At 43.3% G+C, this 22,448-nt stretch overlaps 1 protein-coding gene across 7 annotated transcripts in view; it reads left to right on the top strand.

The window, feature by feature from the left end:
- Positions 1-22,448, top strand: part of sorcs2 (sortilin-related VPS10 domain containing receptor 2) — a 318,274-nt gene that overhangs the window by 277,324 nt on the left and 18,502 nt on the right. For all 7 annotated transcript variants that reach the window (XM_056368848.1, XM_056368847.1, XM_056368846.1 and 4 more), the window contains exons 8-13: positions 2,791-2,880; positions 10,886-11,065; positions 15,556-15,702; positions 18,167-18,269; positions 19,254-19,330; positions 19,558-19,649. In XM_056368848.1, coding sequence (XP_056224823.1) covers positions 2,791-2,880; positions 10,886-11,065; positions 15,556-15,702; positions 18,167-18,269; positions 19,254-19,330; positions 19,558-19,649 — 689 coding nt within the window. The remainder of the gene's footprint in view (positions 1-2,790; positions 2,881-10,885; positions 11,066-15,555; positions 15,703-18,166; positions 18,270-19,253; positions 19,331-19,557; positions 19,650-22,448) is intronic.

Below are 22,448 nucleotides of genomic sequence, written 5' to 3'. Positions count from 1 at the left end.
TTGGAGAACATCACACACTAGAACATCGGTGCACCTGTGAGCAGATTTCTGACGAACACTTTTAACTGGTGATAGTACGTTTATAATTCCACAATTTACACGGCCAATTTACACTGACCCTCTGCTCTTTATGAGACTCCCAGTGTTTTGGGAAAGCCTGATAACCAGGTCCACTACAGCGGGTTATTTGCTGGATTGATATGAAGGGATGGGGTTGGGAACCGGCCCCTCCTGGTGCTTATCAGCTGTTAAGGCACTATAGAAATATGCAGAGTCAGAGCTAAGAATGCAGAGTTAGCGTTTGAACACACACACACATACACACACACAAACACACTTCATTTCATCTCACTTTGCCAGCCATTCTTTTGAAAGTGATTCCTTTTGAAAACATGGTCGATAGCATTTCCTTCAGGGGCTTTCATTTGGACGCCACCACCACCACCACCCCCCACCCCAAAAAAAAAAAAAAGCTTTTCATTGTTTCATCACTTTTTCATCACCGTTCAGCATAAATAAAAAGCCGTTGTAGTCGGCTCTTTTCAATCACAAATGATGGTTGTAATCACAGCGCCGATGATAGAGGCTCAGAGCCCAAAATAAAAGCACTGAATACAAAGTTCTCCATCAGATTTTAAAAGCAGCAGCTCTAAAAGTTTTAAAGCGATATGGTGACAGGGAGTGTGTTTCAGAAAGTGGCCTTCCAGGCGTCTGAGGTCATCACTTGGGATATGACACGTTCAGCTCCCGTTTAAGTCACTGTCAGTCACCGCGGTTTCCTTCACCGAGCTTCCTCTGCTAATATGTCTGCCTGGGCTGTTTGGGTATTCTGGATCAGCGTCTCATAAGCTTTCTGATCGGCTCTCTCAGCAGGGGGCAGCGTGATTCAGCCTTTTACCCACAGCTCGCAGGCTGTGAGGAGAATGCCAAGGTGTGTGCAGGAGAGAGAGCATTTCCTTGCATTTAACTTTCAGCACGGTGTGACTCGCCGACAACAGATGGTGAACTCTGCTCCTCACTCCGCTGACTGCACATCGGTTGATGTGTTGACTGGTTCATTTTGTTAGAAGTCTTTTCTTCTGTCTGCAGGAAAAACTAGACACCACACCCCTCGACATGTTTACGCTCCAACATCTCACGGGCTGAACCACACCCGTGTTCAAGCTCTACCTTCATTTTGATCTCAACTACACACTTGTGGAGTTGCACTAATGCATCTTGCAAGTTGTGATGATACCACACTGACAACATCTGTCCACAGACAGACAGACAGACACACACCTGCCAATGTCCTCAAAACCACCTCTGTGGAAGCTACAGCAGGTGTCTCAAGGACCACACACATACACCCACACACACACACACACACACACACAGACAGACTCACGAGGTGAAAGCAATAACAGCCAGATGGTTGATATAGAAATGTTGGAACTCTAAATAAATACATTTTCTTACTTAAAAGCTTTGAATTCAGTGGTTCCCTGTTTCTCTGCAGCCGAGTGGCTCTGACTCTTCAGTCAGGTCTAATCTAAACGGACTGCACTGATACAGCTGCTTCCTAAACGTATGCAGCTTTCTGACAGAACGCAGCAAACAGAACGTTGCGCTCTGAAACCTGCGACGAACACCCACGCGGCCAATAGAAACGAGGCATCCAGCCAGGCATGGAAAGTGAACAGACAGTAGACCTGAAAACCGGTCGCTGTGGAAACGGAGCTTCTAACCCCAGACTGCTCTCTATACCTGTGGACACCCACAGCCTCTTCCTTCCTGCTCCCCTTCTTTATTTAGCGGAGCTAGTGCTAATGCTTGTTTCTTGGAGCTGGAAAGATACGTCTTAGTTGCTGGGAACGATAGGCCGTAAACATTCATAGTGACGTGTCCTGCTAGAAGTCTGGAAAACTCCGCCTTGTGTTTGCTCTGTCCTCTGCGACTCCCCTGAACAGCACAATGGCCCGAGCGGCGAGTGCAGCGCAGATCGTGTCCTGTCTGAAAACCCCCGTTAGGGACCACTCAATCATATCCATCTGCTCAAGGCAAATACAACAGAAGCCACATTCACCCATTCATACAGCGCTCTCTCCCCTTTTCTACCATACACACACATTCACACACCGACGATACATTGGGAGCATTTTGGGGTTCAGTATTTTGCCCAAGGACACAAACCGCTGAACTTCCGATTAGTGGACGACCTGCACTTCCTCCTGAGCCACAGCTGCCCCAGTTTCAATTCAATTTCAATCCAATTTCAGTTTGCAAACTAGTCCCATGTTTCATTTAAACTGGCACAAACAAGGTCCTAAAAAGTCTTAATAAATATAGTTGATGGAAGTTCAGATTCTATTGACTTTTACTTCTTTTCAGCAGAAAATAAATCTACACCTATTTTGATAATTGATTAATCAAATGCCAAAAATGTAATGATTTGCCTCTTTGTGTTTCATCAGTGGAAGTTGAATATCTTTGGGCTTTTGACAAAACAGCTGTCCAACGACGAGGATTTTTCACTGTTTGTGGATGAATTATAGACCAAACTGTTTATTGATCAATCGAGAAAATAACAAGCAAATCAGTGGCTATTGACAATAACTGTTAGTTGCAGCTGTTCAATGAATCCACTATTTTGGTGTTTGAATAATGAAGCGAAATGAGTCAGTCAGACACAAGCTCGTTCCAGAAGAAACCATTTGTCATTTTTAACTTTTGGACAGTGTGCAGGTTGTTGCCAGAAGAATGAGTCGTGTGTCATGTGTGGTTTATTTCATTTTTTCGTCCCTTTGCCAGGTCACAACGGGGAATCGCACCAAGCACTACGTGTCCTATCGGCGCAACGAGTTCGTCCAGATGAGGTTTCCCAAGTACGCCCTGCCGAAGGTAAAGCACAGCTTCCGCTTGTTTTTTTGCAAATGTATTCATTACTTCCAAAAAAAAAAGAGGACAAGACATTTTGCTGAAAATACACACGGATCGCTGTCGTGTTTTTCATAAACATTAGACATCATGATGAAGAAGGGCCAATCAGAGGAGCTCCATGATCGTCCAAGTGATGTTAGGGGCTTTAAAACGCCGATAACGATACACTACACAGAACATTACTCAAACACTGAACACATTTCTTGCTATAAGCAGAAAACACCACTTATTACTAACAGCGGTTTAAATATATCGGTACCTTCTCTGACATCCTGCATGACGTACCGCAGAACCTGCTATCACACCCTTTCAGAGATGTAACACACAGGTGTTCAAATATTTTTTATTAAAAGTTAGAATTCAAAATGTTAACCTAAAATTTTAAACTAATATGAGTCATTGCTGAAAGTATGAAACTCCCTTTGCTTTTTGGGCTTTTTGTGCTTTTCGTGTGCTCAGTGTTGCTGCTGAAGCTCGCTACTTTCCTGCAGCTCCTCCAACTTACTAGCAGCTGCAGCAGCCGGCTCCAAGCCCTTGCTGCTAGCTTACACCAGCTGACTCTGGTAGCTGCAGCATCTTTTATTTCAGCTGTTAAATCTGATAGCACGTGTCTTTATACCTCATGGATTATGTGTGAGCCCGTAAATCTCAAAACAATTGCTGCCCACACATTGGCTAATTCTAGCGCGCGCTAGGTTGACAGGTGAAAGGGCAGAGCGGATCAAGATGGCTCCCGGAGGGACACATCACTCAGCCACAGACTCAGGAGTTTGTTGTGACCAAAATCTACTAAACCAGAAGACTTATCAGAACAGTTTGTGTGTGTGACGTCTGAAACCCTGGCTGTCTGAATCTGTGTTTATGAGACTGTCATTTGTTCACTGCAGTTCAGTCGTGGTGCTGATGATTATTTCCCTCATCATATGTCCGTATTATATAAAAACATCACATGGATGTTAACAAGGTGAGACACTTGATTTTCATCAAAGGGAGATTTAAATGTTCAAAAAGCCAGTTTATGCATTTGAGGGTGAAGCGGCTCTTCCCTCACTTTAAATATTCAGCTCCACAGCCCTCCTGCTGACAGTTCCACTTCTCGGTTGGTGTCAGATGTCGGTACAGTGTCTGTACTCAAATGAAAGCCAGTACTCGCCCGATACACGATCGCGCACATTAAATATTCACCACCGATCATCGACCCAGTCGCATCTCATGTCTCTGACATAGGCTGAGGCGATAAATGAGCTCCACGCCGATACAAGACCAGGCAGGAACGTTGGCTGGCGGCGCCGGGGACACGGGGCTGTTGGACTGTCTCACTGAGAGCTATTGAACTGTGCTGATTGAATGTGGAGCCCAGGGAGACGTCTCGTGTATTTTTTTTTCAGCTTTAAATTAAGAAAAAAAACCTTTAAGACACTCGTTGGCATTGACACTCTGTCAGACAGGAGTGTGTGGAGTCCACACACACACACACACACACACACACACACACACACACACACACTCACACACACACACTCTTCAGGAAATGTATAGAATAACTCTTGTTTGACTCCACCCCACCACTTAGATCTTATGCCTCAATTGCTTGACACTACCTCAGCTACAGTTCTCAGTGATCCTTAAGCAAGGTGAGAGGGATTGAATTCACACACACACACGCACACACACACCCACACCCTTTCAGCAATTAGAGATGATCAGGATCAATTGAAAAGGTGTGGCAGGAGAGCAGTGGATAAATTGGTTTGTGTATGAACGTGTGTGTGTGTGTGTGTGTGTGTGTGTGTGTGTGTGTGTGTGTGTGTGTGTGTAAGTGTGTGTTTGGTTAAAGTATGCCCTAGTTGTTCTTTCTCTCTTGTCTCCCCCTCTCTCTACATGTGTCCTCTTACTTGGGTGAGCAGATAGGTCACACTCTTCAGCTTTTAGGTCGAGCGACACAGAGGGGGGGCGGTGGAGAAGGGGGGGGTAGAGAGGGAAATGAGAGATGGAGTGAGAGACGGAGGGGAGGAGCCAAGGAAAAAGTGTGTGTGTGTGTGAGGGTGAGAGAGGGAGTGTTTCCATGTTTTTCCACTGTGAATAATTGAAGGGTTGGAGGATGAAAAATGCAGAGGCCATCAGAGGAAGCAGCTTGGCTCTGTCCTGCGAGACCTGACCTGAGTTATGGATTAACCGCGCGCACACACACACACACACACACACACACACACACACACACACACACACACACACACACAGACACATGCATACAGCTTACTGGGCTGTGAAATAACAGGTAATACGTGCGCCTTTTTGCTCTGTTTCCATCCTCTCCCTCGCTGTCTATCGCCCAGGACGTAATCACCTTCCTGTTTAACCAACTACAGCGCAGAGTCAGCTTCAGTGGACCAGATATGTTGTCTGTGGCTCAAGGGCACTGCAGCAGTGGTACTTGGAAGAAGTCTCTGGTGATATTGCCAGGAAGCTCAAATCTATTCTGTACCTCCACAAACACATGCCCATTTTTTTCCACATCTTAGACTTGTGCGATTATTGGATGTTTCGTGGGTTTGTTCAATAAACACACAGAAGATTGTAACTGTCCGTGCGGTATTAGCTTAGGCACACGCTTGTCTACAGAGTGGATCACATTTTATGACCAATCAGTGCAGGAAACCAGGTCGTTCCAAAGGGGTTCGCTCACTTTCTCTTGCCACTGGAAATCCACGTCCTTGTCAGTGTCGGGCTCAGAGCGCGAGGTTGGGATCGACACTAGAGATTTGTTTGTTCACTTTTTTTCACGCCATCATTTCACTAAAACAGTCGAAATCAGTTTGAGACATCTGACGCCTGAGTTATCACCATTTTGATATATGCTTCTAATTACCAAAGGGGATTGATCTTATCTTTAAGACGGTATGTTTAAGAAAGCCGGATGTAGCCAGAAGCCAGCCGAGTGTTTCCGAAGAGTAAAATGTGTGGGCCAACCGTATCAAAGGCCTCTTTACAGAATTCAGTGTGAATAATGTCCAAGGGGCACGATGAGGATTTTAATATGATTAATGGGATCTGTTGAGTGTGAAAGGAAATGAGCTCAATGCTGCTGAGAGGAGGGTGAGCACACTGAAGAGGTTATTATATCACAGATGACTGCCAGGGGAAATCTGGCATCGGATGTTGTCCTTTTTTTTTTTTTTAATCAAATGAGCAAGACGTTCCTCACACTTCTGACCAAGTCTGGGTAATGATGGGAGTTTAACCCTGTGAAAAGCCCGGAGCCGGGAGAGACTGTAGCAGCGCACGTGAGCTCCCAGCAGGAATACGAGACATGACATGAGCGCGGGACCTTCTTATGTCAAGAGAGTATTCCAGTTTTAGCACGTGCAGCGAAACAGAACGTTTAACATTGGAATTTGGTAAAAGAGCACAAGGCAAGTAACACAGCTGGAGCCGAGCTTGGCGTCTCAACCTTTCAACCCTACAGTAAAAAGGGCTCCTGACTTAACCTTTTCACCGGTTGCCACGGTGCGAGCAGCTTTTCTCGGGTTGGTCGCACACAGCGCGTGATTCGGTCGCACCCTTTTTGCTGCAGCGTGGTGTCGAGCCCGGAGGAGAGCGGCAGCGGCTTGACACGGATAAGGGTCGAAAGGCTGCGCAGGTCGGGTCACGACCTCTCCTCTTGGCCAAAACCCAGTCAGTCAAGTTTAAGGACTGACTTGATGTGACATCTTTGTTGTAACACAAACCAATACATCGAGTCAGGATTTCAGCCTGAGAGTAAAGAAGAATGCGCTTTAAGCCAAACGGATGGCATTTTCAAAACTTACGCGGCTTGTCATGCCAGACGCTGACATTTCCCAAGACCGTTTGTCTTGCCCTTATCACGCTATATTTAGCTCCTTTAGCTATGGTGAAATGTAAAGGCCCATCTCAAATGCCACTGACTCCAGAAATAGAGCAGAGAATGCAGGTAGCCTGGAGCTACAACCACATTGTGTTGCGCAATCTACGTTCTGGCTTTGTATTTTTGCTTCTGGTGCCAGTTCGTCAACCGGTTAAAGGTGGACTGGGATCAGGTTGAAGTAAACATTTTTAAGAAGTTGCCATGTTTTCAACAACTGGCCTTTTTTTTGTCCTTTTTAACCGTTCCTACCATCACACCATCTGTACACTTAGACCCTTTCAAGTGAGGGAGAGATTCTGCTTGTAAAACACATTTGTTAAAACTATTAAAATGTTATTAAAAATTCAATTTTGTATTGAGGACATTTCTGTAGTTTCCAGACTTTGGTTACCATGAGAAAAACAAATGTTCCCTGCTGAAGCTTCTTTACAGCTTCAGTGTGACAAACTGTCCTAGTTGTACTCACAGTCTTTGAGACTGTTCTACATGCCGTAGCTTCCAAAAGAAAATCTCTTTGAATTTCTCATCTCAACCAAATCCACTCGGTAAAGTTCACGTTTTGGCGTCTGCTCGCTGACGGAATAGAAAAGGTTCTTTCAGCTGCCGTTCGTCACATCCGTGTTCCAAATTGGCTCGACAGCTGTGTTTGATCTGTATTTAAGGTGCAAACTGTAGGTTTAGGAGCAAGCTCTTCACAGGTAAAGACATATGCAGACTTAAGTTGTGTGTGTGTGTGTGTGTGTGTGTGCGTGTCTGTGTGGGGTTGGTGGGGGCTCAAGTGTTGGAAGAATTACCACCTACCCGGGCACAACCTCCTTCTAAAATCTTCCCTTACACACACAGTTGTAAGATTTCAAAGGCAGTGTAAAAACAGTGCGAGGCAAATAATGTGTACATGCATCCACTACATGTTATGTCTCTAATATTATGTTTACAAATCTGTTTTTTTACTCACTATGACATCACATATTTCATGGCACAAATTGCCATTTAAAGGTTCACAGATGACTGCTGGCATGATTGAGGGGCACCCACCCAATGACTGGTTCAAGAGTCATTAATCACACTTTACAACTGCTAGGACATGGCAGTAGTCTGCAGCATCATGGGAACTTTCTTATGGTCTACATTACTCCTGTTTCATGCAGAGTTGGGTTAAGGCGTTTCAGCCTTTTGCCCCAAGTCACAAAAAGGAACTGATTTGCGAGTCTCTGATGTAACCGTTGAAAAGCTGATCAAATCATATAAATAGAGAAACAAAACAGCATGTGTAGGCAAAGGTGATTGAAGAGAGTTCTCCCTTTGGGAAAGACGGGTGGCCCAGAAAGCAAAAAGGAATTATCAGCCAATCGGACGACCACGTTCTGTCCAGTGAGTTCACTGTAATGCCCTCAGGCCGGCGTTACAATAAACCGCTGCTCCAAGTCCTTCATTCCTTCTGCTATCAGGCTACTAAACACTAACAGTTGTCATTTTGTTAGATTTCAATTTTTTAATTCAGTCATTCATGTATTTATATTATTTATTCACTATAGGAACTGTAACATATTGTGTTATTTTTGATCTATTTTACATGTTTTATTTTTATTTATGTTACTTCTGCTGCTTCTGTTCCTTGTAGTGACTCATGTATGTCAGTCCTCTGACATTAACTTATTTGCCTGCGAGCTTTGAGGTTGTGTGTGTGTGTGTGTGTGTGTGTGTGTGTGTGTGTGTGTGTGTGTGTGTGTGTGTGTGTGTGTGTGTGTGGAGTGGGTGTGTGGAGTGGGTGAGCTGCTAAAGAATTGCCCTTTTTTGGGGTTGGATAAAGTTGTGTGATCTGAATGTGAATGTAAGGGAAAGTGTGTCCGAACCTTTGTCTGGTACTGTGCACGTATTAAAGAATGCGTTGCTTGTACACGTGTTCAGTCAGTGTTGCTGGCGTGTATTTAGGTCGTCACTTAGACACACTGTATTTTCTGTAGAGGAGGATTATGTTTTCAGCCACTGTGGTGGGAGGAGGGTCTGACTCTGAATGTTAAAAGGCAGCTGGAGTTGAAGTTTGCACACTTCTCGGCGCCAACTTCTCCTTGAGCTCCAAACTGCTGCCTGAGCCGAGCATAATGCTTTCAAAGTGATTGGGAAGCTGCATTCATGGATTTATAATCAGAGAGGAGGGGATGGGGAAAAAAGGAATGGGGGATGAAGTGAATCAGAAAGACTTCAAACAAGACCTGAAGAGAGTACACTTTCCCTCTCATGGCTGTTCACAACAGCTAGGAAGGAAAAATGGTGTTTGTATGCTTTTGGTATCAAACATTGTTCATTCACTGCCATCTAAATCAATATTGAATAAATAAATAAATAAATAAGGGTATGAAATAAATCCTGAAATAAATGAAGAGGCAATATATTTAGAAATATATAAATAAAAGTAAATATATAAGTAAGTGAGTGAATAAATACTGTTTCTTTGGTCTGTGAGATAACCACGCCCCCTCATTTGAATATAACAGATGGAAGTAAAAAGAGTAGGGAAATAAATGTGGCATAGGGAAATAAAAGTCTCCAGAAATAAATAATTGTGGAATTATGAAATAAAAGTCCCCTGATATAATTATTTATTTATGTATTTAATATTGATTTAGATGGAGATTGTAGAATAATTCTATAAACCCTTAAATGTACAATCAGTTCTTTGTCATAGTTTCTCAGTGTCTCCAAAGGAGTGAAAAGAGCTGATTTGGAACCAGTCTGATTATACATTACAGGCTAACCATGTCAACAATGTGTTAATGTAAACTGACCCTGGATCTGCCATTAATGATCCAATTACTTCTCTGCTGACATCACAGGAGGCAGCCGCCCAGCGCCTGTGATAAACTCTTCTCCACTTCGTGGTCGGACCATCACTTGAGCTTCACAGAGTGACTCAGGAACAGTAGAAATTAGGAGATCAGTGCACAGCTTTCTATTTACCGTTACTACTCAGAGCCCATGACTATAAATCCAAGTGTAATAGAGCTCTAGTGTTTTTTCTGAGCAGGGTGGCGGCGTCTCGGGCGTCTTCCCCTGTGCCCTGATGGCTTTATCATGGAATGTTATGTTAATGTAATCACTAACAAAGTGTAAAGTGCTGAGTCACCATCTGTGCAGTCGTTATAGTCTTTCATGAGTGATGAAGCAATTTGCATGGGTGGCTCACGAGCCTCGAAAAAAAAACCTAACACGTTTTCTAAACTGTCGGAAACAGTTTTTCAGCGTGCTCTCTTATTTCCCCCAGTTTGTTCCTGTGACTCTGTTTATTGGATTATGTTCTGGCTCTCAGTCAGCTGCTGTAAAACTTTGTTGCTATTACTGTTTTATCTGTTCTTCTCCATCTCCTGGTTCATTCAACTTTTTCCTCTTTCTTCTTGCCTCCTTTCATCACTGCTTTTTTTCTGTTTTACCCTCCACTTGTTTGTCTTACTTTTCTTTCTTTCTTCCTTTTCAATGTCTAATGTCTTTTTGTTTTTTTCCCTTCATACGTTTTTCTCTTTAATGATCTCCCTGAAGTACGGCAGCCCAGAGAGCTCAACCCAACTTCAGAAAACACATGCAAATAGACGACAACACAAACAGCTTCAGAAACTCTCTTCATCAGTTTGCCGACACATGAGCCGCAAATACTCACAACACAACAGAAGTGTTTCCAGGGGACAGTAAAAAGTGGTGCACTTGGCTGGCACGCACTTGTTGTAGAATGCTTTTAACTTCAAAAGTCACAGTCGGGCGTTGAACAAGAAGTGCTCTGTTATTTCCCCCAGCCAGGATCACTTTTTCCTTTTTAAGACATTTTTTGCCTTAACTCCGATATCAACTGTGAGAGAGGGAGAGAGAGAGACAGACAGAGAGAGAGAGAGAGAGAGAGAGAGAGAGGATGATGATATGCAGCAAAGGGCCATGGGTTAGACTAAACCCAGGCCGCTCCGGTTAGGATTTCCGTTGTGTAGTTGTTTTCTTCTGATGCCTTCACTGCTCTCTCACTCCCAACACCGCTGATTCATGATAATACTGACGTTTCCTTTCCTGACCCCCACTTCTCCCTCCGTCTCCCCCCAGGATGTTCAGATAGTGAGTACGGACGAGAACCAGGTCTTCCTCGCCCTCCAGGAGTGGTACCAGTCAGATACGTATAACCTGTACCAGTCGGACCCCCAGGGCGTCTACTACTCCATCGTCCTGGAGAACGTCCGCAGCACCAAGCAGCCGGAGGAGAACGTCCTCATTGACATCCTGGAGGTGAGATGGAGTGGAAGTGTTGTGAGTGTTGGTCTCATGCAGTATTCAAAAATGTAAACTTATAAATTACAAATGAACCTCAGTTTCAAAATACATTCATATTCTACACAATGTAATTAGTTGGACTTGTGAACACGACTGAGGCCAAATGTAAGCTCCTTCACCTCTGGGACTCTTCACCCCCCCCCAATAATAAACCAATGTAATGTTACTCATAGACATGTCCAACAGGGACGGGTCTTATGTTTACAGCACTGGGTTGTTTTTTTCAACAGCTCCTCCAAGCTGAACAACCACACAGGTCTCTTTTTTCAACCCTCTGATACCAGCCGTAGCAGTGTCTCCTGAAATAGCGCCCCGGTTGTCATGGTTACCATAATAAACATGCGACTGAACCAAGAGCGGTGTACCGATCGTCGCCCGTGGTTACTATAATAACGGTCATGTCTTGGTTAGGTTTAGGAAAAGATGGTGATTTGTGTTAAAAAAAAAAAAAGTACTTCCTCAACATTAGACATTCTTTGTTGCCATGGTTACAATAACAACAACGGACAGTTACGGACAATAGCAACAACATAAACAGTTAGTTTCACATGGGAATCATATTCATCCATCCACCACAACCTCCTCCTGACGTGGACTTTGTCTCTCTTTATACTACGTCACCGCACTTTTCCCTTTGTTCCTGTCATCATTACTGCCACCACTAGATGTCTCCTAGCAACAAAACGTAACTATGGGTCATAATAACCTGCTGCACAGACGACCTGTGGGCTTGTTTTTTACAGGACAGTCTTGTTTTTTTTACTCCTAAAACATGAATATGATTTATGACCTCATACAACCACTGAATCTTTTGTAGCAAACATAATCATATCCGACACACATGCACGCACACACGTACGCACACACACAGAACTGTGACCTCAGTCAGACAGCGTCTCCTCCTCTCCTTTGGTGCGGTGTGCACACCAGAGGCTGCAGCTCCATGAAGGAGCCGGAGGGGAGAAGGAGGATGTTTGATATGAGAATTTTTTTCTCAAACAGTCTCAAAACAAATTGTGAGTCACTAGGTAATGTGTGTTTTTTTGCATCTGCTTTCAGTAAGTGTTGTTTGTATCTAGCTTGCTGAAACACCAGCAGACAAGCTAATCCAGCGTTAGCTGCGCAGACGCAGTCTAAAGACAGTCAAAAGAACGGCAGCATGTGATTTGTGGACAGTGTGGGACATCTGTATTTCAGAGCCTTACTGCATTATAGCACAAACAGGGGGGGCATAGTTGAGAGTGAGTTTTAACAAGAGATGACAAAAGTCAGGGAGTTGTCTCTGCAATTTACAGAAAGGTCCTGCAGTGTGCAGGAGATGTATAATATATCATGGTAACCTACACATCAGTTCATTCGTGCATCCATGCATTGCTTAGGCCCTTTTTCCCTAGACAGGTCGTCCGGCCTATTTGGGGAATCCAGAGATTTACCCAGACTCCATGGCATTATGTAATCCCCTCCAGCGAGTTCTGGGTCAGTCGCTCATTCTCCTCACAGTGGGGTATGCCAGAATACCTCCTCAGGGAGGCATCTGGGAGCCATCTTAATCAGATTTCTCAACAACCTCGACCGTCTCTTTTCAGTGCAGCGGAGCAGGGATGCTCACTCCGACCTCCTTCCAGTGTCTGACTCCTAATCTTGTGCCCAAACTCCATGGGAAGGAAACTCATCTCACCATCCAGAGACTCACTGCTTGAGTCACAAATCAAAGCCCATGTTGGAGGTGTGAAACTTCATGACATCACGTACCACACCACTCCTCCTGTCAGCCTCACGCTCCATCTTGCCTTCACTCGAGAGCAAGAGTCGACAGACTAAAAAGAAAACCCTGCGTCGTAAATATTGTGAGCTTTCGAGCCTCAGCTAGACGTGAACTCGATACAGCCATCATGAGTTTTTAAAGAGACTCCTTCTACCAAGTCTGGGCACAATTCATTCTCACATAAAACAAGCTTCAGGTATCCTGATGGTTGCCACTGAAGTTTTCCCTCCTTACATACTGTTTATCTATCAACATCGAAAATCTTTCTGTACATGAAATGCAACACCACCGTCCCTTTTGTTTGTCTGATTTACCCTAAAACAGTCGTAGCCTTTTAACACAAAAGCCCTTTTCATTTGTTAACTAAGTCTCACTTATGGCAATAACTTGTAATTAATGTTTTAATGATTTTAATAACATTTGCATGGAGGCTTCTGCTATCTGAATGTATGATTGAAAAACCCTCCAGTGTGTCAAGTTATGAAAGTGATTCTCATAAAGATATTGGAATCATAATACGAGTTTACCTCAGGATCTGTCATTTTCAAAAAGGAAAGATTTATGTTCTGTCAGATTTCAAAAACTTAGATTTATCTCCTCTAATTTGTTTTTGTTACATCCATTCCCCAAAAAAAAAAAAAAAATCATTACTCAGCTTCTTCAATAGCAAAATCGTTGTCTGTCATATCTCTAAGTTGTTCAGGAATGAGATTATGTAACCCGAGGGTTGGGTACGTGGCGTTACGGGTCATGTTTGATAAAAGAAACAGCTGGATGGGGACGGATTCGCAAGAACAAGAACACTTCCTGTTTCTAAGTCACATTCGCTCAACTAAACAATCAGAAATGTGTAAATAATTATCCGTATAAATACTGTAAATATATATATATATATTTTTTTTTTTTTTTTTTTAGCAAATTAACTCAAATATACAACATGAATTAACATCTAAACCTTACAATTAAGATAGACAGTTCCGCTGCAAACTACAGTCTAACTCAATCCATCTTACATTAATCATGAAGACTTTTGTTGTGGTGACTGAGCCCTAAACTTGCCTTCCCTTTCTCTCATGCTGTAATGTTGTAGCACTCAAGCTACTCTTCATCTTTGTGTCTGAGCATAAATGTTCACAGAGAAAAGTGGAGGAGGTAGAGAGAGAGAGCTATTGCTGGAGAGAAGAATGGACCACACGCAGCAGAGGCCCCTCGCTGCAGAACACATTTCCCTCTCCTCTTACATCACTCGCCCGGGGCGGCACTCTCACCACATACTGTAGATAGAGACGGAGAAGCCGACCACGACGTACAGGGGGATGGGTAAAGGCCGGGGGGGGGGGGGCAAATGGAAGCAGAAAAGTGAAGAGAAGAGATGAGGTGCAGACATAAAGGAGAGAAGCCCTGCGTCCGGAGATAATACAACCCGGCTTATGTGCTTTGATTTAAACAATCACCTTTTTTTTTTTTCACTCTATAAACATCAGTGCTGGATAATAGATAGCAAATGGAGCTCGGGGAGTCTGTGGTCGCAGACGTGTCTGACACGCTGCCTGGCTCTGTTTAAATGTCTGTCCGTGTTGTCTTCATCGTCGTCTCTCTGTTAAATGTTTCAGCTTCAGTTAGTAATGTCACAGCCACAGAAACCATGCAGTGTGTATTGATTTCAGCGGATTCAACTTTTACAGCCCTGCACTTTCTGTGTCAGTGGTTTGCTTTCAGCCTCCAAGTAAAGGCATGGCTCTGTAATGTATTAGTCCATGGGTAATCAGGTTTCAACCGCGTTCTCTTATATGTTCTGGTTGATATTCAAATCTAGCTTTATAGTTCAAGGTAAAGTTACAATCCGGCCACAGCAGTTTTATGTTGGGACTCTTTATGAGACCTCTGCTTCGCTATATTTAGTCTTCACTGAATCTCTACTGAGAATGTTGCGCAGAGCCTCGGTGGGGCATAAGAAACTACAGGACCAGGTTTCATGTTAAGAGGACTGATTGTTGCCAAGCCATGCACAACACTTACAGGAGCGTCTACGGTGGCTGCACCTTTAGAAAACACATGCAAATACACAAAACACAAACAAATTCACAAAACTTCTTCATCAGTTTGGCAACAAATGAGCTAATGTTAAGAATAATACTATCTTAAATCCAAATTATGGGATGTGTGTGTGAGACTATGAAACATTTGAAACAAGAAATAGCACATTCATTCTCTTGAAACTGAAATATAAAAGGAAGTAGAGATTGTTATATGGACAACAATATGGAAACAACACGGAGTCTGGCCTGATAAGGTATTTTATTACACCTTCTCAGAAATCCCACTATGATAATAGTCTTCCTGTTTGCTGGAGAAACTGTGGAAATCAAAACACAAAACACAAACCACTACGATATTTTCTGGGACCGCCCTGTCGTCAGAGGAGAAAGATACACGAGGCCCTTCAAGACATTTTTAAATGTGATGTCCCTCTAGAAATACCTCAAGTTATCCGACTTAAAATGCTATGTAACTCACATTTCCGAGTCAGTTTTATGAGTTTACCTAGGCACTTGTGCTACTGTCACTCTACATTTTAGAATTTCTGACGCTGTATCCGCACCTTTTGGCCACAGTGGTCACTGCTCAGATAATGTCTTGCAAGGTTAACAAGCTGCCGTAAATCCACCTCGTTCCCCAGGTACGTGGAATCAAAGGTGTCTTCCTGGCCAATCAGAAGATCGATGGCAAAGTGATGACGCTCATCACCTATAACAAAGGACGAGACTGGGAACCCTTGGCCCCGCCTACCACTGACATGAATGGCAAGCCGATTAGCTGCAAAGCAGTAAGTACTGAGCCCCTTTTAGTTGCTGACTTTATTTAACCTGAGTGTGTTTCCTCCATAAAGCTACGCAGCGATACGTTAGAGAACCGAGTGCAATATAGTGCTGTGAAATGCATTACATCCTTGATGTAATGTAATGATGACATCTTGAATGAATATGCCGCAAATGTAGTATATACACATAAAATAAAAGCACATATATTATATTATATATGAAACCTGTTAGAAATTGGAACTATTTCACATATTGACATATATGTCCAGCCCATACAAATGTGTATGTTTATGTATGTATGCTTATATTGTAGATATATGTTACATGAATATATATCCATCTCAAAGCCTGTCAGTATATATTGATATTATACAGTGAGTACACACTTTCCCAGAATGAGAAGAGACATGTTTAAAATGAATGAGAAATTAATTTAAAAAAAACATGTATAAACATGTATAATTTTCATATGTAAGTTGTTTAAATGAACTTACATATATAAATTAAATATATATTGTCGACATATATGCTCACAACATGTTATACCATATAAAAATTCATCATAGATATTATTGATATATGTACATATACAAATTTTACTATGGATGTTTCATGTATAAACTTCATATATCCAGAGGATGTATATATGTGATAATAATATATCCTCTTACAGGAGACATATACAGCAACATCACTCTTGATATAGGAACATAGATGTCATATATTATATTTCTGTATGTGTACACTACTACCACACTATACTATACAATATGTTCAGACTTTGTCTCTGCACACTGTGATGCAGCTGCACCATCAAACACACTGAGAGCTGTTGACCAGCTCACTCTGACCAGCAGTGTGAACACAAGGCAGGAGAAGGGAGGATGAGTGTTGCACTTTGAAGAATGTGTGTGAGATGCCTGCCTGGCTTTTCCATCCGTCTTGTCAAAGTTGTTACTGCGAGGCAACAGCGGCAAAGAGCCATGAGTCAGCTGCAGTCTGATATCCATACATCACACCACACGCAGAGATAAAGGGGGGGAGCAAGCCCGGTCCTTTATTTGAACCATCACTCTAGTCAGCTGAAAGGTTTGAAATGAGACGCAGATATCAGAGAATCAGCTCCAGACTGTGTGAGAGACACACACACACACACACACACACACACACACACACACACACACACACACACACACACACACACACTTCTTCCCTTTAGCTTCATCTGCTCCTCAGCTCTTCTGGAATCACGTCTTTATGTCTGCTGGTCATAGAGACGGCTTCGTTTCAAACACTGGTGTCTCTCACATCGCCTCACTGACACAAACAACACACGGTCAGCTGTATCCATTACCTTACCGCCCGACAGAGACTGGGTCCCAAACAAAGGAAGGTTTTTGGCTTCACCTTCATCCACGGTACATGGAGGAAGGTCCAAAGAGGTCACAACTCCAGCAGCGCCTGTAGTAAACAAGTGCTACAAGTGCTGCTGGAGCTTTGGCCTCTAGAGACTGGGTGAGCGTCATGGCCTCTTGTATGGACAGGAGCAGTTCAATGTCTAATGTTTTTACAATTACAATCTGCTTTTAGTTCAGTGTTAAAAAAGACAAACAGGGATTCAGTGTTCCCTCTCCAATGGCATCGCTGTGACTGTGAATACACAAAGAGTAGAGTTAATATGTGCCGCTAACACTTGGAAAGGAAAACACACTCTAACACGCTGACACTGTTGAACGGACAGATGAAGAAGATAAGGCAGGTTGTAAATAAAGTGGGCATGCTAGAAGTTATAGGTCATGTATTCCAATGTAACAATGTAACACTGACCATTTCTGCAGGGTTGGAATGTCTCTACATTCATTTGGATTTAAATATGTTCATATCTCGTTGTGCTAATGAAGTCCTGCTAACTCTATGTCAAATACATGGCATGCTTCACAATAAAAGCGTCCTACTGTTTTACTGGTGGAAAGCTTTGCAGCAACAAGTATTCAACAGTGCAACTAAACTCCAAACCACAGACATTTGTTTACAAGCCACAAAAATACTAAGAGGTGAACGCAAAAAGAGACATTTAAAAATGGCATTTTCCTTTTAGTCTCTGGCACGGCTGCACACCTTGCTACCAACTAGGTCAGTGTAGTGTACTGGCCTGCGCTGACCTGCAACTTGGTGTCAGTATGAACACATCTGCTTCTGACAGATGTTTGCATTTGTGAATCTCACGTCTTAACCCCCCCACCTTTATATATCTGAAACCTCCGTACTGAGCTGTATTTGCAGTATATTATCAGGTATCCGTATGGGAAGACTCATTAAACATGGCTACGTGTGAGTGTCTTTGAACTGTAACCAAAGCTTTCTAGTTATAGTCTTGGATGTAGTTAGGTTGTTTAATAACATACGACATGGTGGATCAGTGTATACAGTCTGGATACATGGATTTTTGTTTTTGTGTCCCCTCTGCAGCCTGACTGTCACCTCCACCTGCACCTGCGCTGGGCGGACAACCCCTACGTCTCTGGGACAGTCCACACCAAAGACTCTGCCCCGGGTCTCATCATGGGCGCCGGTGAGTCCCCAGAGCAAATATTTACTTTAGTTATTCATTTATTTTACTGTTTGAGCATATACCAGGTGCAGACCTCTAAAAGTATTTCTAGTTTTTTAGTATTGGGGGTTGTACAACTTTCAGACCACAAGAGTGCTGGTGAAGTCAATAAGTATTTTTACTTGATTTGTTGATGTGTGTATCTTTACAGTAAATAAACAAAACTCGACCAGCTTGTATGTTGTATCATGACAGGGTCGACTTGTTAGCTTTCTCTTTCGTCAGACTTCTTTCATTCAGCTGCCTTTTTGAATGCTAGCATTCAGCTACACTACGTTGCACAGCCAATCCACCACGGCCACATTGTTTACACCAGGAACAAGCTGATCACACTGGAGGCAGTCGGCACGGTGCTCCTCCATGTGTATATATATTACATGGTTGACACATACACACACATACACACACACCTGGATGTATTCTTACTGCACCTTTTGTATTTAATCACTGCTAGTCACAAATAACATCATGGAACAAAGAGACACTCAACCCATTATCCTCACTGCTGTTTGCACTTTTCATTGAACCTCTGGCAGCTTTCATTAAACAATGCGATCACATCACAAGCATCCAAAGTCACTCCACCATATAATTAGTTTATATGCCAATAACATTCAGTCATACATCACAAACCCCTCATCCTCACTCCTTTCAATCCATAATCTGATCAGCAGCTATAGTGTGGTGTCTGAGGCCGGGGACCTTCTTTTCAAACGAACAGTAAAATTGATTTAATATCTTGGAAATCACCTTTCTCCAAATCTAAATGAATTATTCCAACTTTAACTTCACCCCCCTACTAAGAGATATGAAAGACAACCTAGAGAGAAAGTGCTCTCCGTGTTCTTCCCTCTCTTTGAGTCTGCTGTTGACACAAAGCTCATGTGATCTCTCTCTCCCCCCCCCCCACCTGATGAAACTTTCAATTCTTCATCTTTCTTCCAGGTAACCTCGGCTCCAAGCTAGTGGAGTATAAAGAAGAGATGTACATCACCTCAGACTGTGGGAAGACATGGAGACAGGTACATCATGTCCTCCTTTGTGTCACTTCTTTTTACCCTCCCTGCACTCCTGTCCCTGGTCACCACCCCCCCTCCTTATCTTCACTGCACTCTCTCTGTGCTCTCATGAAAGTTACTCATTGATTCCAGTTTTTTTTTGCTCTTGTTCTGACTTGGACTGATGTAAATTGTTGTGTTGGTGACATAATTTCCAGTTGACCTCCAACCCCTTTATGTCTTCTTTGAAGGTTTTTGAGGAGGAGCATCACATCCTGTACCTGGACCACGGTGGGGTCATTGTCGCCATCAAGGACACCTCTATTCCCCTCAAGATACTCAAGTAAGGTCACTGTTATGTCGCCACAGAAGTAGCAGTCTTTCCTTTAACAGGGTGTGATCATTATTTTTATGTCTCCGCGTCGGCGACAGTCAGAGCCGGAGGCGTATTGTTTACTGGTTGTCCGTCCGTCCGTCCCATTGATCAGATTTTGGTGTGCAAAAGTCAAAGGTCAAGGTTACAGTGACTTCAGAAAACATGATTTTGGCCTTGTGAACGTAATATCTCTACAACTCCTCCAGGGAATCTCTTCACATTAGGCACACATGTCCATTTGGACTCAAGGATGAACTGATTAGATTTTGGTGGTAAAAGGTCAAGGTCAGTGTGACCTCCCAAAACTATAACTGAAGACGTCTCACAGTAGTAATAGACACAATTTCACACAAATGTTTAATATTTTATATTTTATATGACTCAGGATGAACAGGGATGTAACCTAAAACTAGTCCGAGTGGCGGAAGCGGTAAATCTAGTTATTAAGACCGTTTAGTGTCATCCATATGACCTGATTTTATGCAGGTTAATTGAATAATTTATTCTGGAATGGAAGAAGCCTTTGGCTCAGTTGTTCCATCAGGAAATCTTTGCTGACAGGTGACTGACAAGACACCAAGATGAAAAAGTAAAAATATAGAAGTCATACTTTAAAGGTTGATTGACCTGACCCATCCAGTGCACTGCGTCATTTTATACCTTTTCACAGGACAGGAAAGATCAGTTAGTCCCCCAGTATCCACTGTACCCTTCAAAATCATCTAAGAACCCCCCCCCCCCCCACACAGCTCATGCAGACATTTTCAAGCTCAGCAAGATGTTATCTTGTCGACCTTAATAAATGAGGATGAAATAATGAGAAACCACAGATAAGGGAGTACTCAGAAAAACATTTATCACAGACCTAAATCAAATGACCTTTTAGATGGGTCCTCATCCGTCTCTGGAGTGTTGTCCTTCACATTTTCCCTCCCTCCCGCCTCGGCTAAATCAATAACCCCGAAGGCTCCGGCAACACTGCAGAAAAACATCCACACAGAGAGTCGCCGAAACACGAGGAAGTGTGAGAAAAGACGACTTCTTAAACATGGTTTTCACCACTTCATTACACAGGATGACCGTGATGCATCACCTCATCAGCTCCTGAGACGTGGAGCTTCCAAAACTCTCTGCTGCTCCGTAATAAGAGAACAGCGTTGTGTGTGTGTGAGAGCAACACATTTCAGCTGTGGAGGCGAGAAAAAAAATTATTGTTCTGAATCAAAGAAACTAATAATGGAACAGAAATGTTATTCCAGCATTTTGCACATTGATTCATTACATGTTCAGTACATGTCTCTGCTCTAAGTAGCTGGCTCACACGGCTCGACTGTGAAACTGCAGCGTTACATCGTCATCGTCCCCCAACAGCTCTGCAAAATATAATTTAGTAATCTTTTAAAAGTTTTAAGACTTTTACCACGTAGGAAAGTGGCCCTGGGCCCTGCACCTTGAGGGCCCCCCCCCCAAAACTCACAGTGTGGAAGTTCTTTTCTGGTAAAGTGATTATTTGTGGCGTTGCGTGGGAATACAGGATGATGATCGCTTTCGGGGCCTTAAGGCTTTTTTTTTTTTTTACCTGACCCTGTTTTAAAGAGGAACCCGATGTAAAAATGTACTTTTAAGAACTTTATTATTGTAGCTGATTAATTTTTTTTTTTTGTTATTTGAGCTCTCCAGGTGCATATTATTGAATAAATTTGTGTGTAATTTACTACACGGTAAACCCAGGGGCTGGTAGTGTCTCAGGATTATTATACACAGTGCACAGAGAGGGGAGGAGGAACACTGGCAGCAGCGCAGTGAATAATCCATCCATGGCTGTGCTGTGAACAGATACACCAGCTGCTTTTCTTCTCTTTTGAAAGTGTAACTGGCAACTACACTCTTAAACGCTATAGACAGACCCAAACCAGAGATGTTGTGGTTCACGGTCAGCGGAGTGGCTGCTCATCGTCTGAATGGCGCTCTGGTGGTGTCTCATATGTTTGTACACTTCCACTGTGCACACACTGTACTTACTGGAAACGACGATTGCAGCGTTTGACTTCGATGGTCGTCTGCCAGTGAGGTCACTACTGAGCCAATGCTAACTGGCTGCGTAAAGCTTTTAATGAGTCTGTGTAGCTTGGTTTTAACCTCCCAGACAGAGAGTAGCAGTGGTGATAGAAACAGGGACAGAGACAGAGATATCTCCCCCTCAGCAGCAGACAGAGATGGATGGAGAACCACGGCCAGCTGCAGCTTTAGAGGAGAGTCAGTCCTCGTCTTTGTGAAGAATTCCTCTTCACTTAATATGTCCCTTCAAGCCAAATCCTCCACGTAGACACACTCACGATACTCTCTCCACATTCTGAAAGCAAAGACTTGTTCCTGAACTCCTCTTCATGCCTGTGACTCTCTTAAAGTAATGACACAATGTTGGCATGCAGGGGTGAGGATACCTACAACTGCGTGCTTCAAAGCGACGCCATTTTCATGGCCACATGAGAAGTGAGGGATCTAGAATTAAATAAGTTACAACTGTGCACGTGTATATGTGTAACGGGGTTCAGTCTGCTCCTTTTGAACTTAACAACAAGTACGTCCCAGCCGGGTGCATCACTTCCTAGTGTCCCCTGGAAACACTTCCGTTGTGTTGTGACTACCTGCAGCTCATGCGTTGTCAAACTGATGAAGATGTCTTTCTGAATGTGTTTGTGTTTGGTCTGTTTGCGTGTGTTTTCTGAAGTTGCGGTGCGTCGAGCTCTCTGGGCCGCCGTAGCT

Source organism: Seriola aureovittata, chromosome 23, assembly GCF_021018895.1.
Source record: "Seriola aureovittata isolate HTS-2021-v1 ecotype China chromosome 23, ASM2101889v1, whole genome shotgun sequence".
Lineage (NCBI taxonomy): Eukaryota > Metazoa > Chordata > Actinopteri > Carangiformes > Carangidae > Seriola > Seriola aureovittata.
Note: the sequence above shows the minus strand (reverse complement) of the source record. Positions and strands in the feature narration are given on the sequence as shown.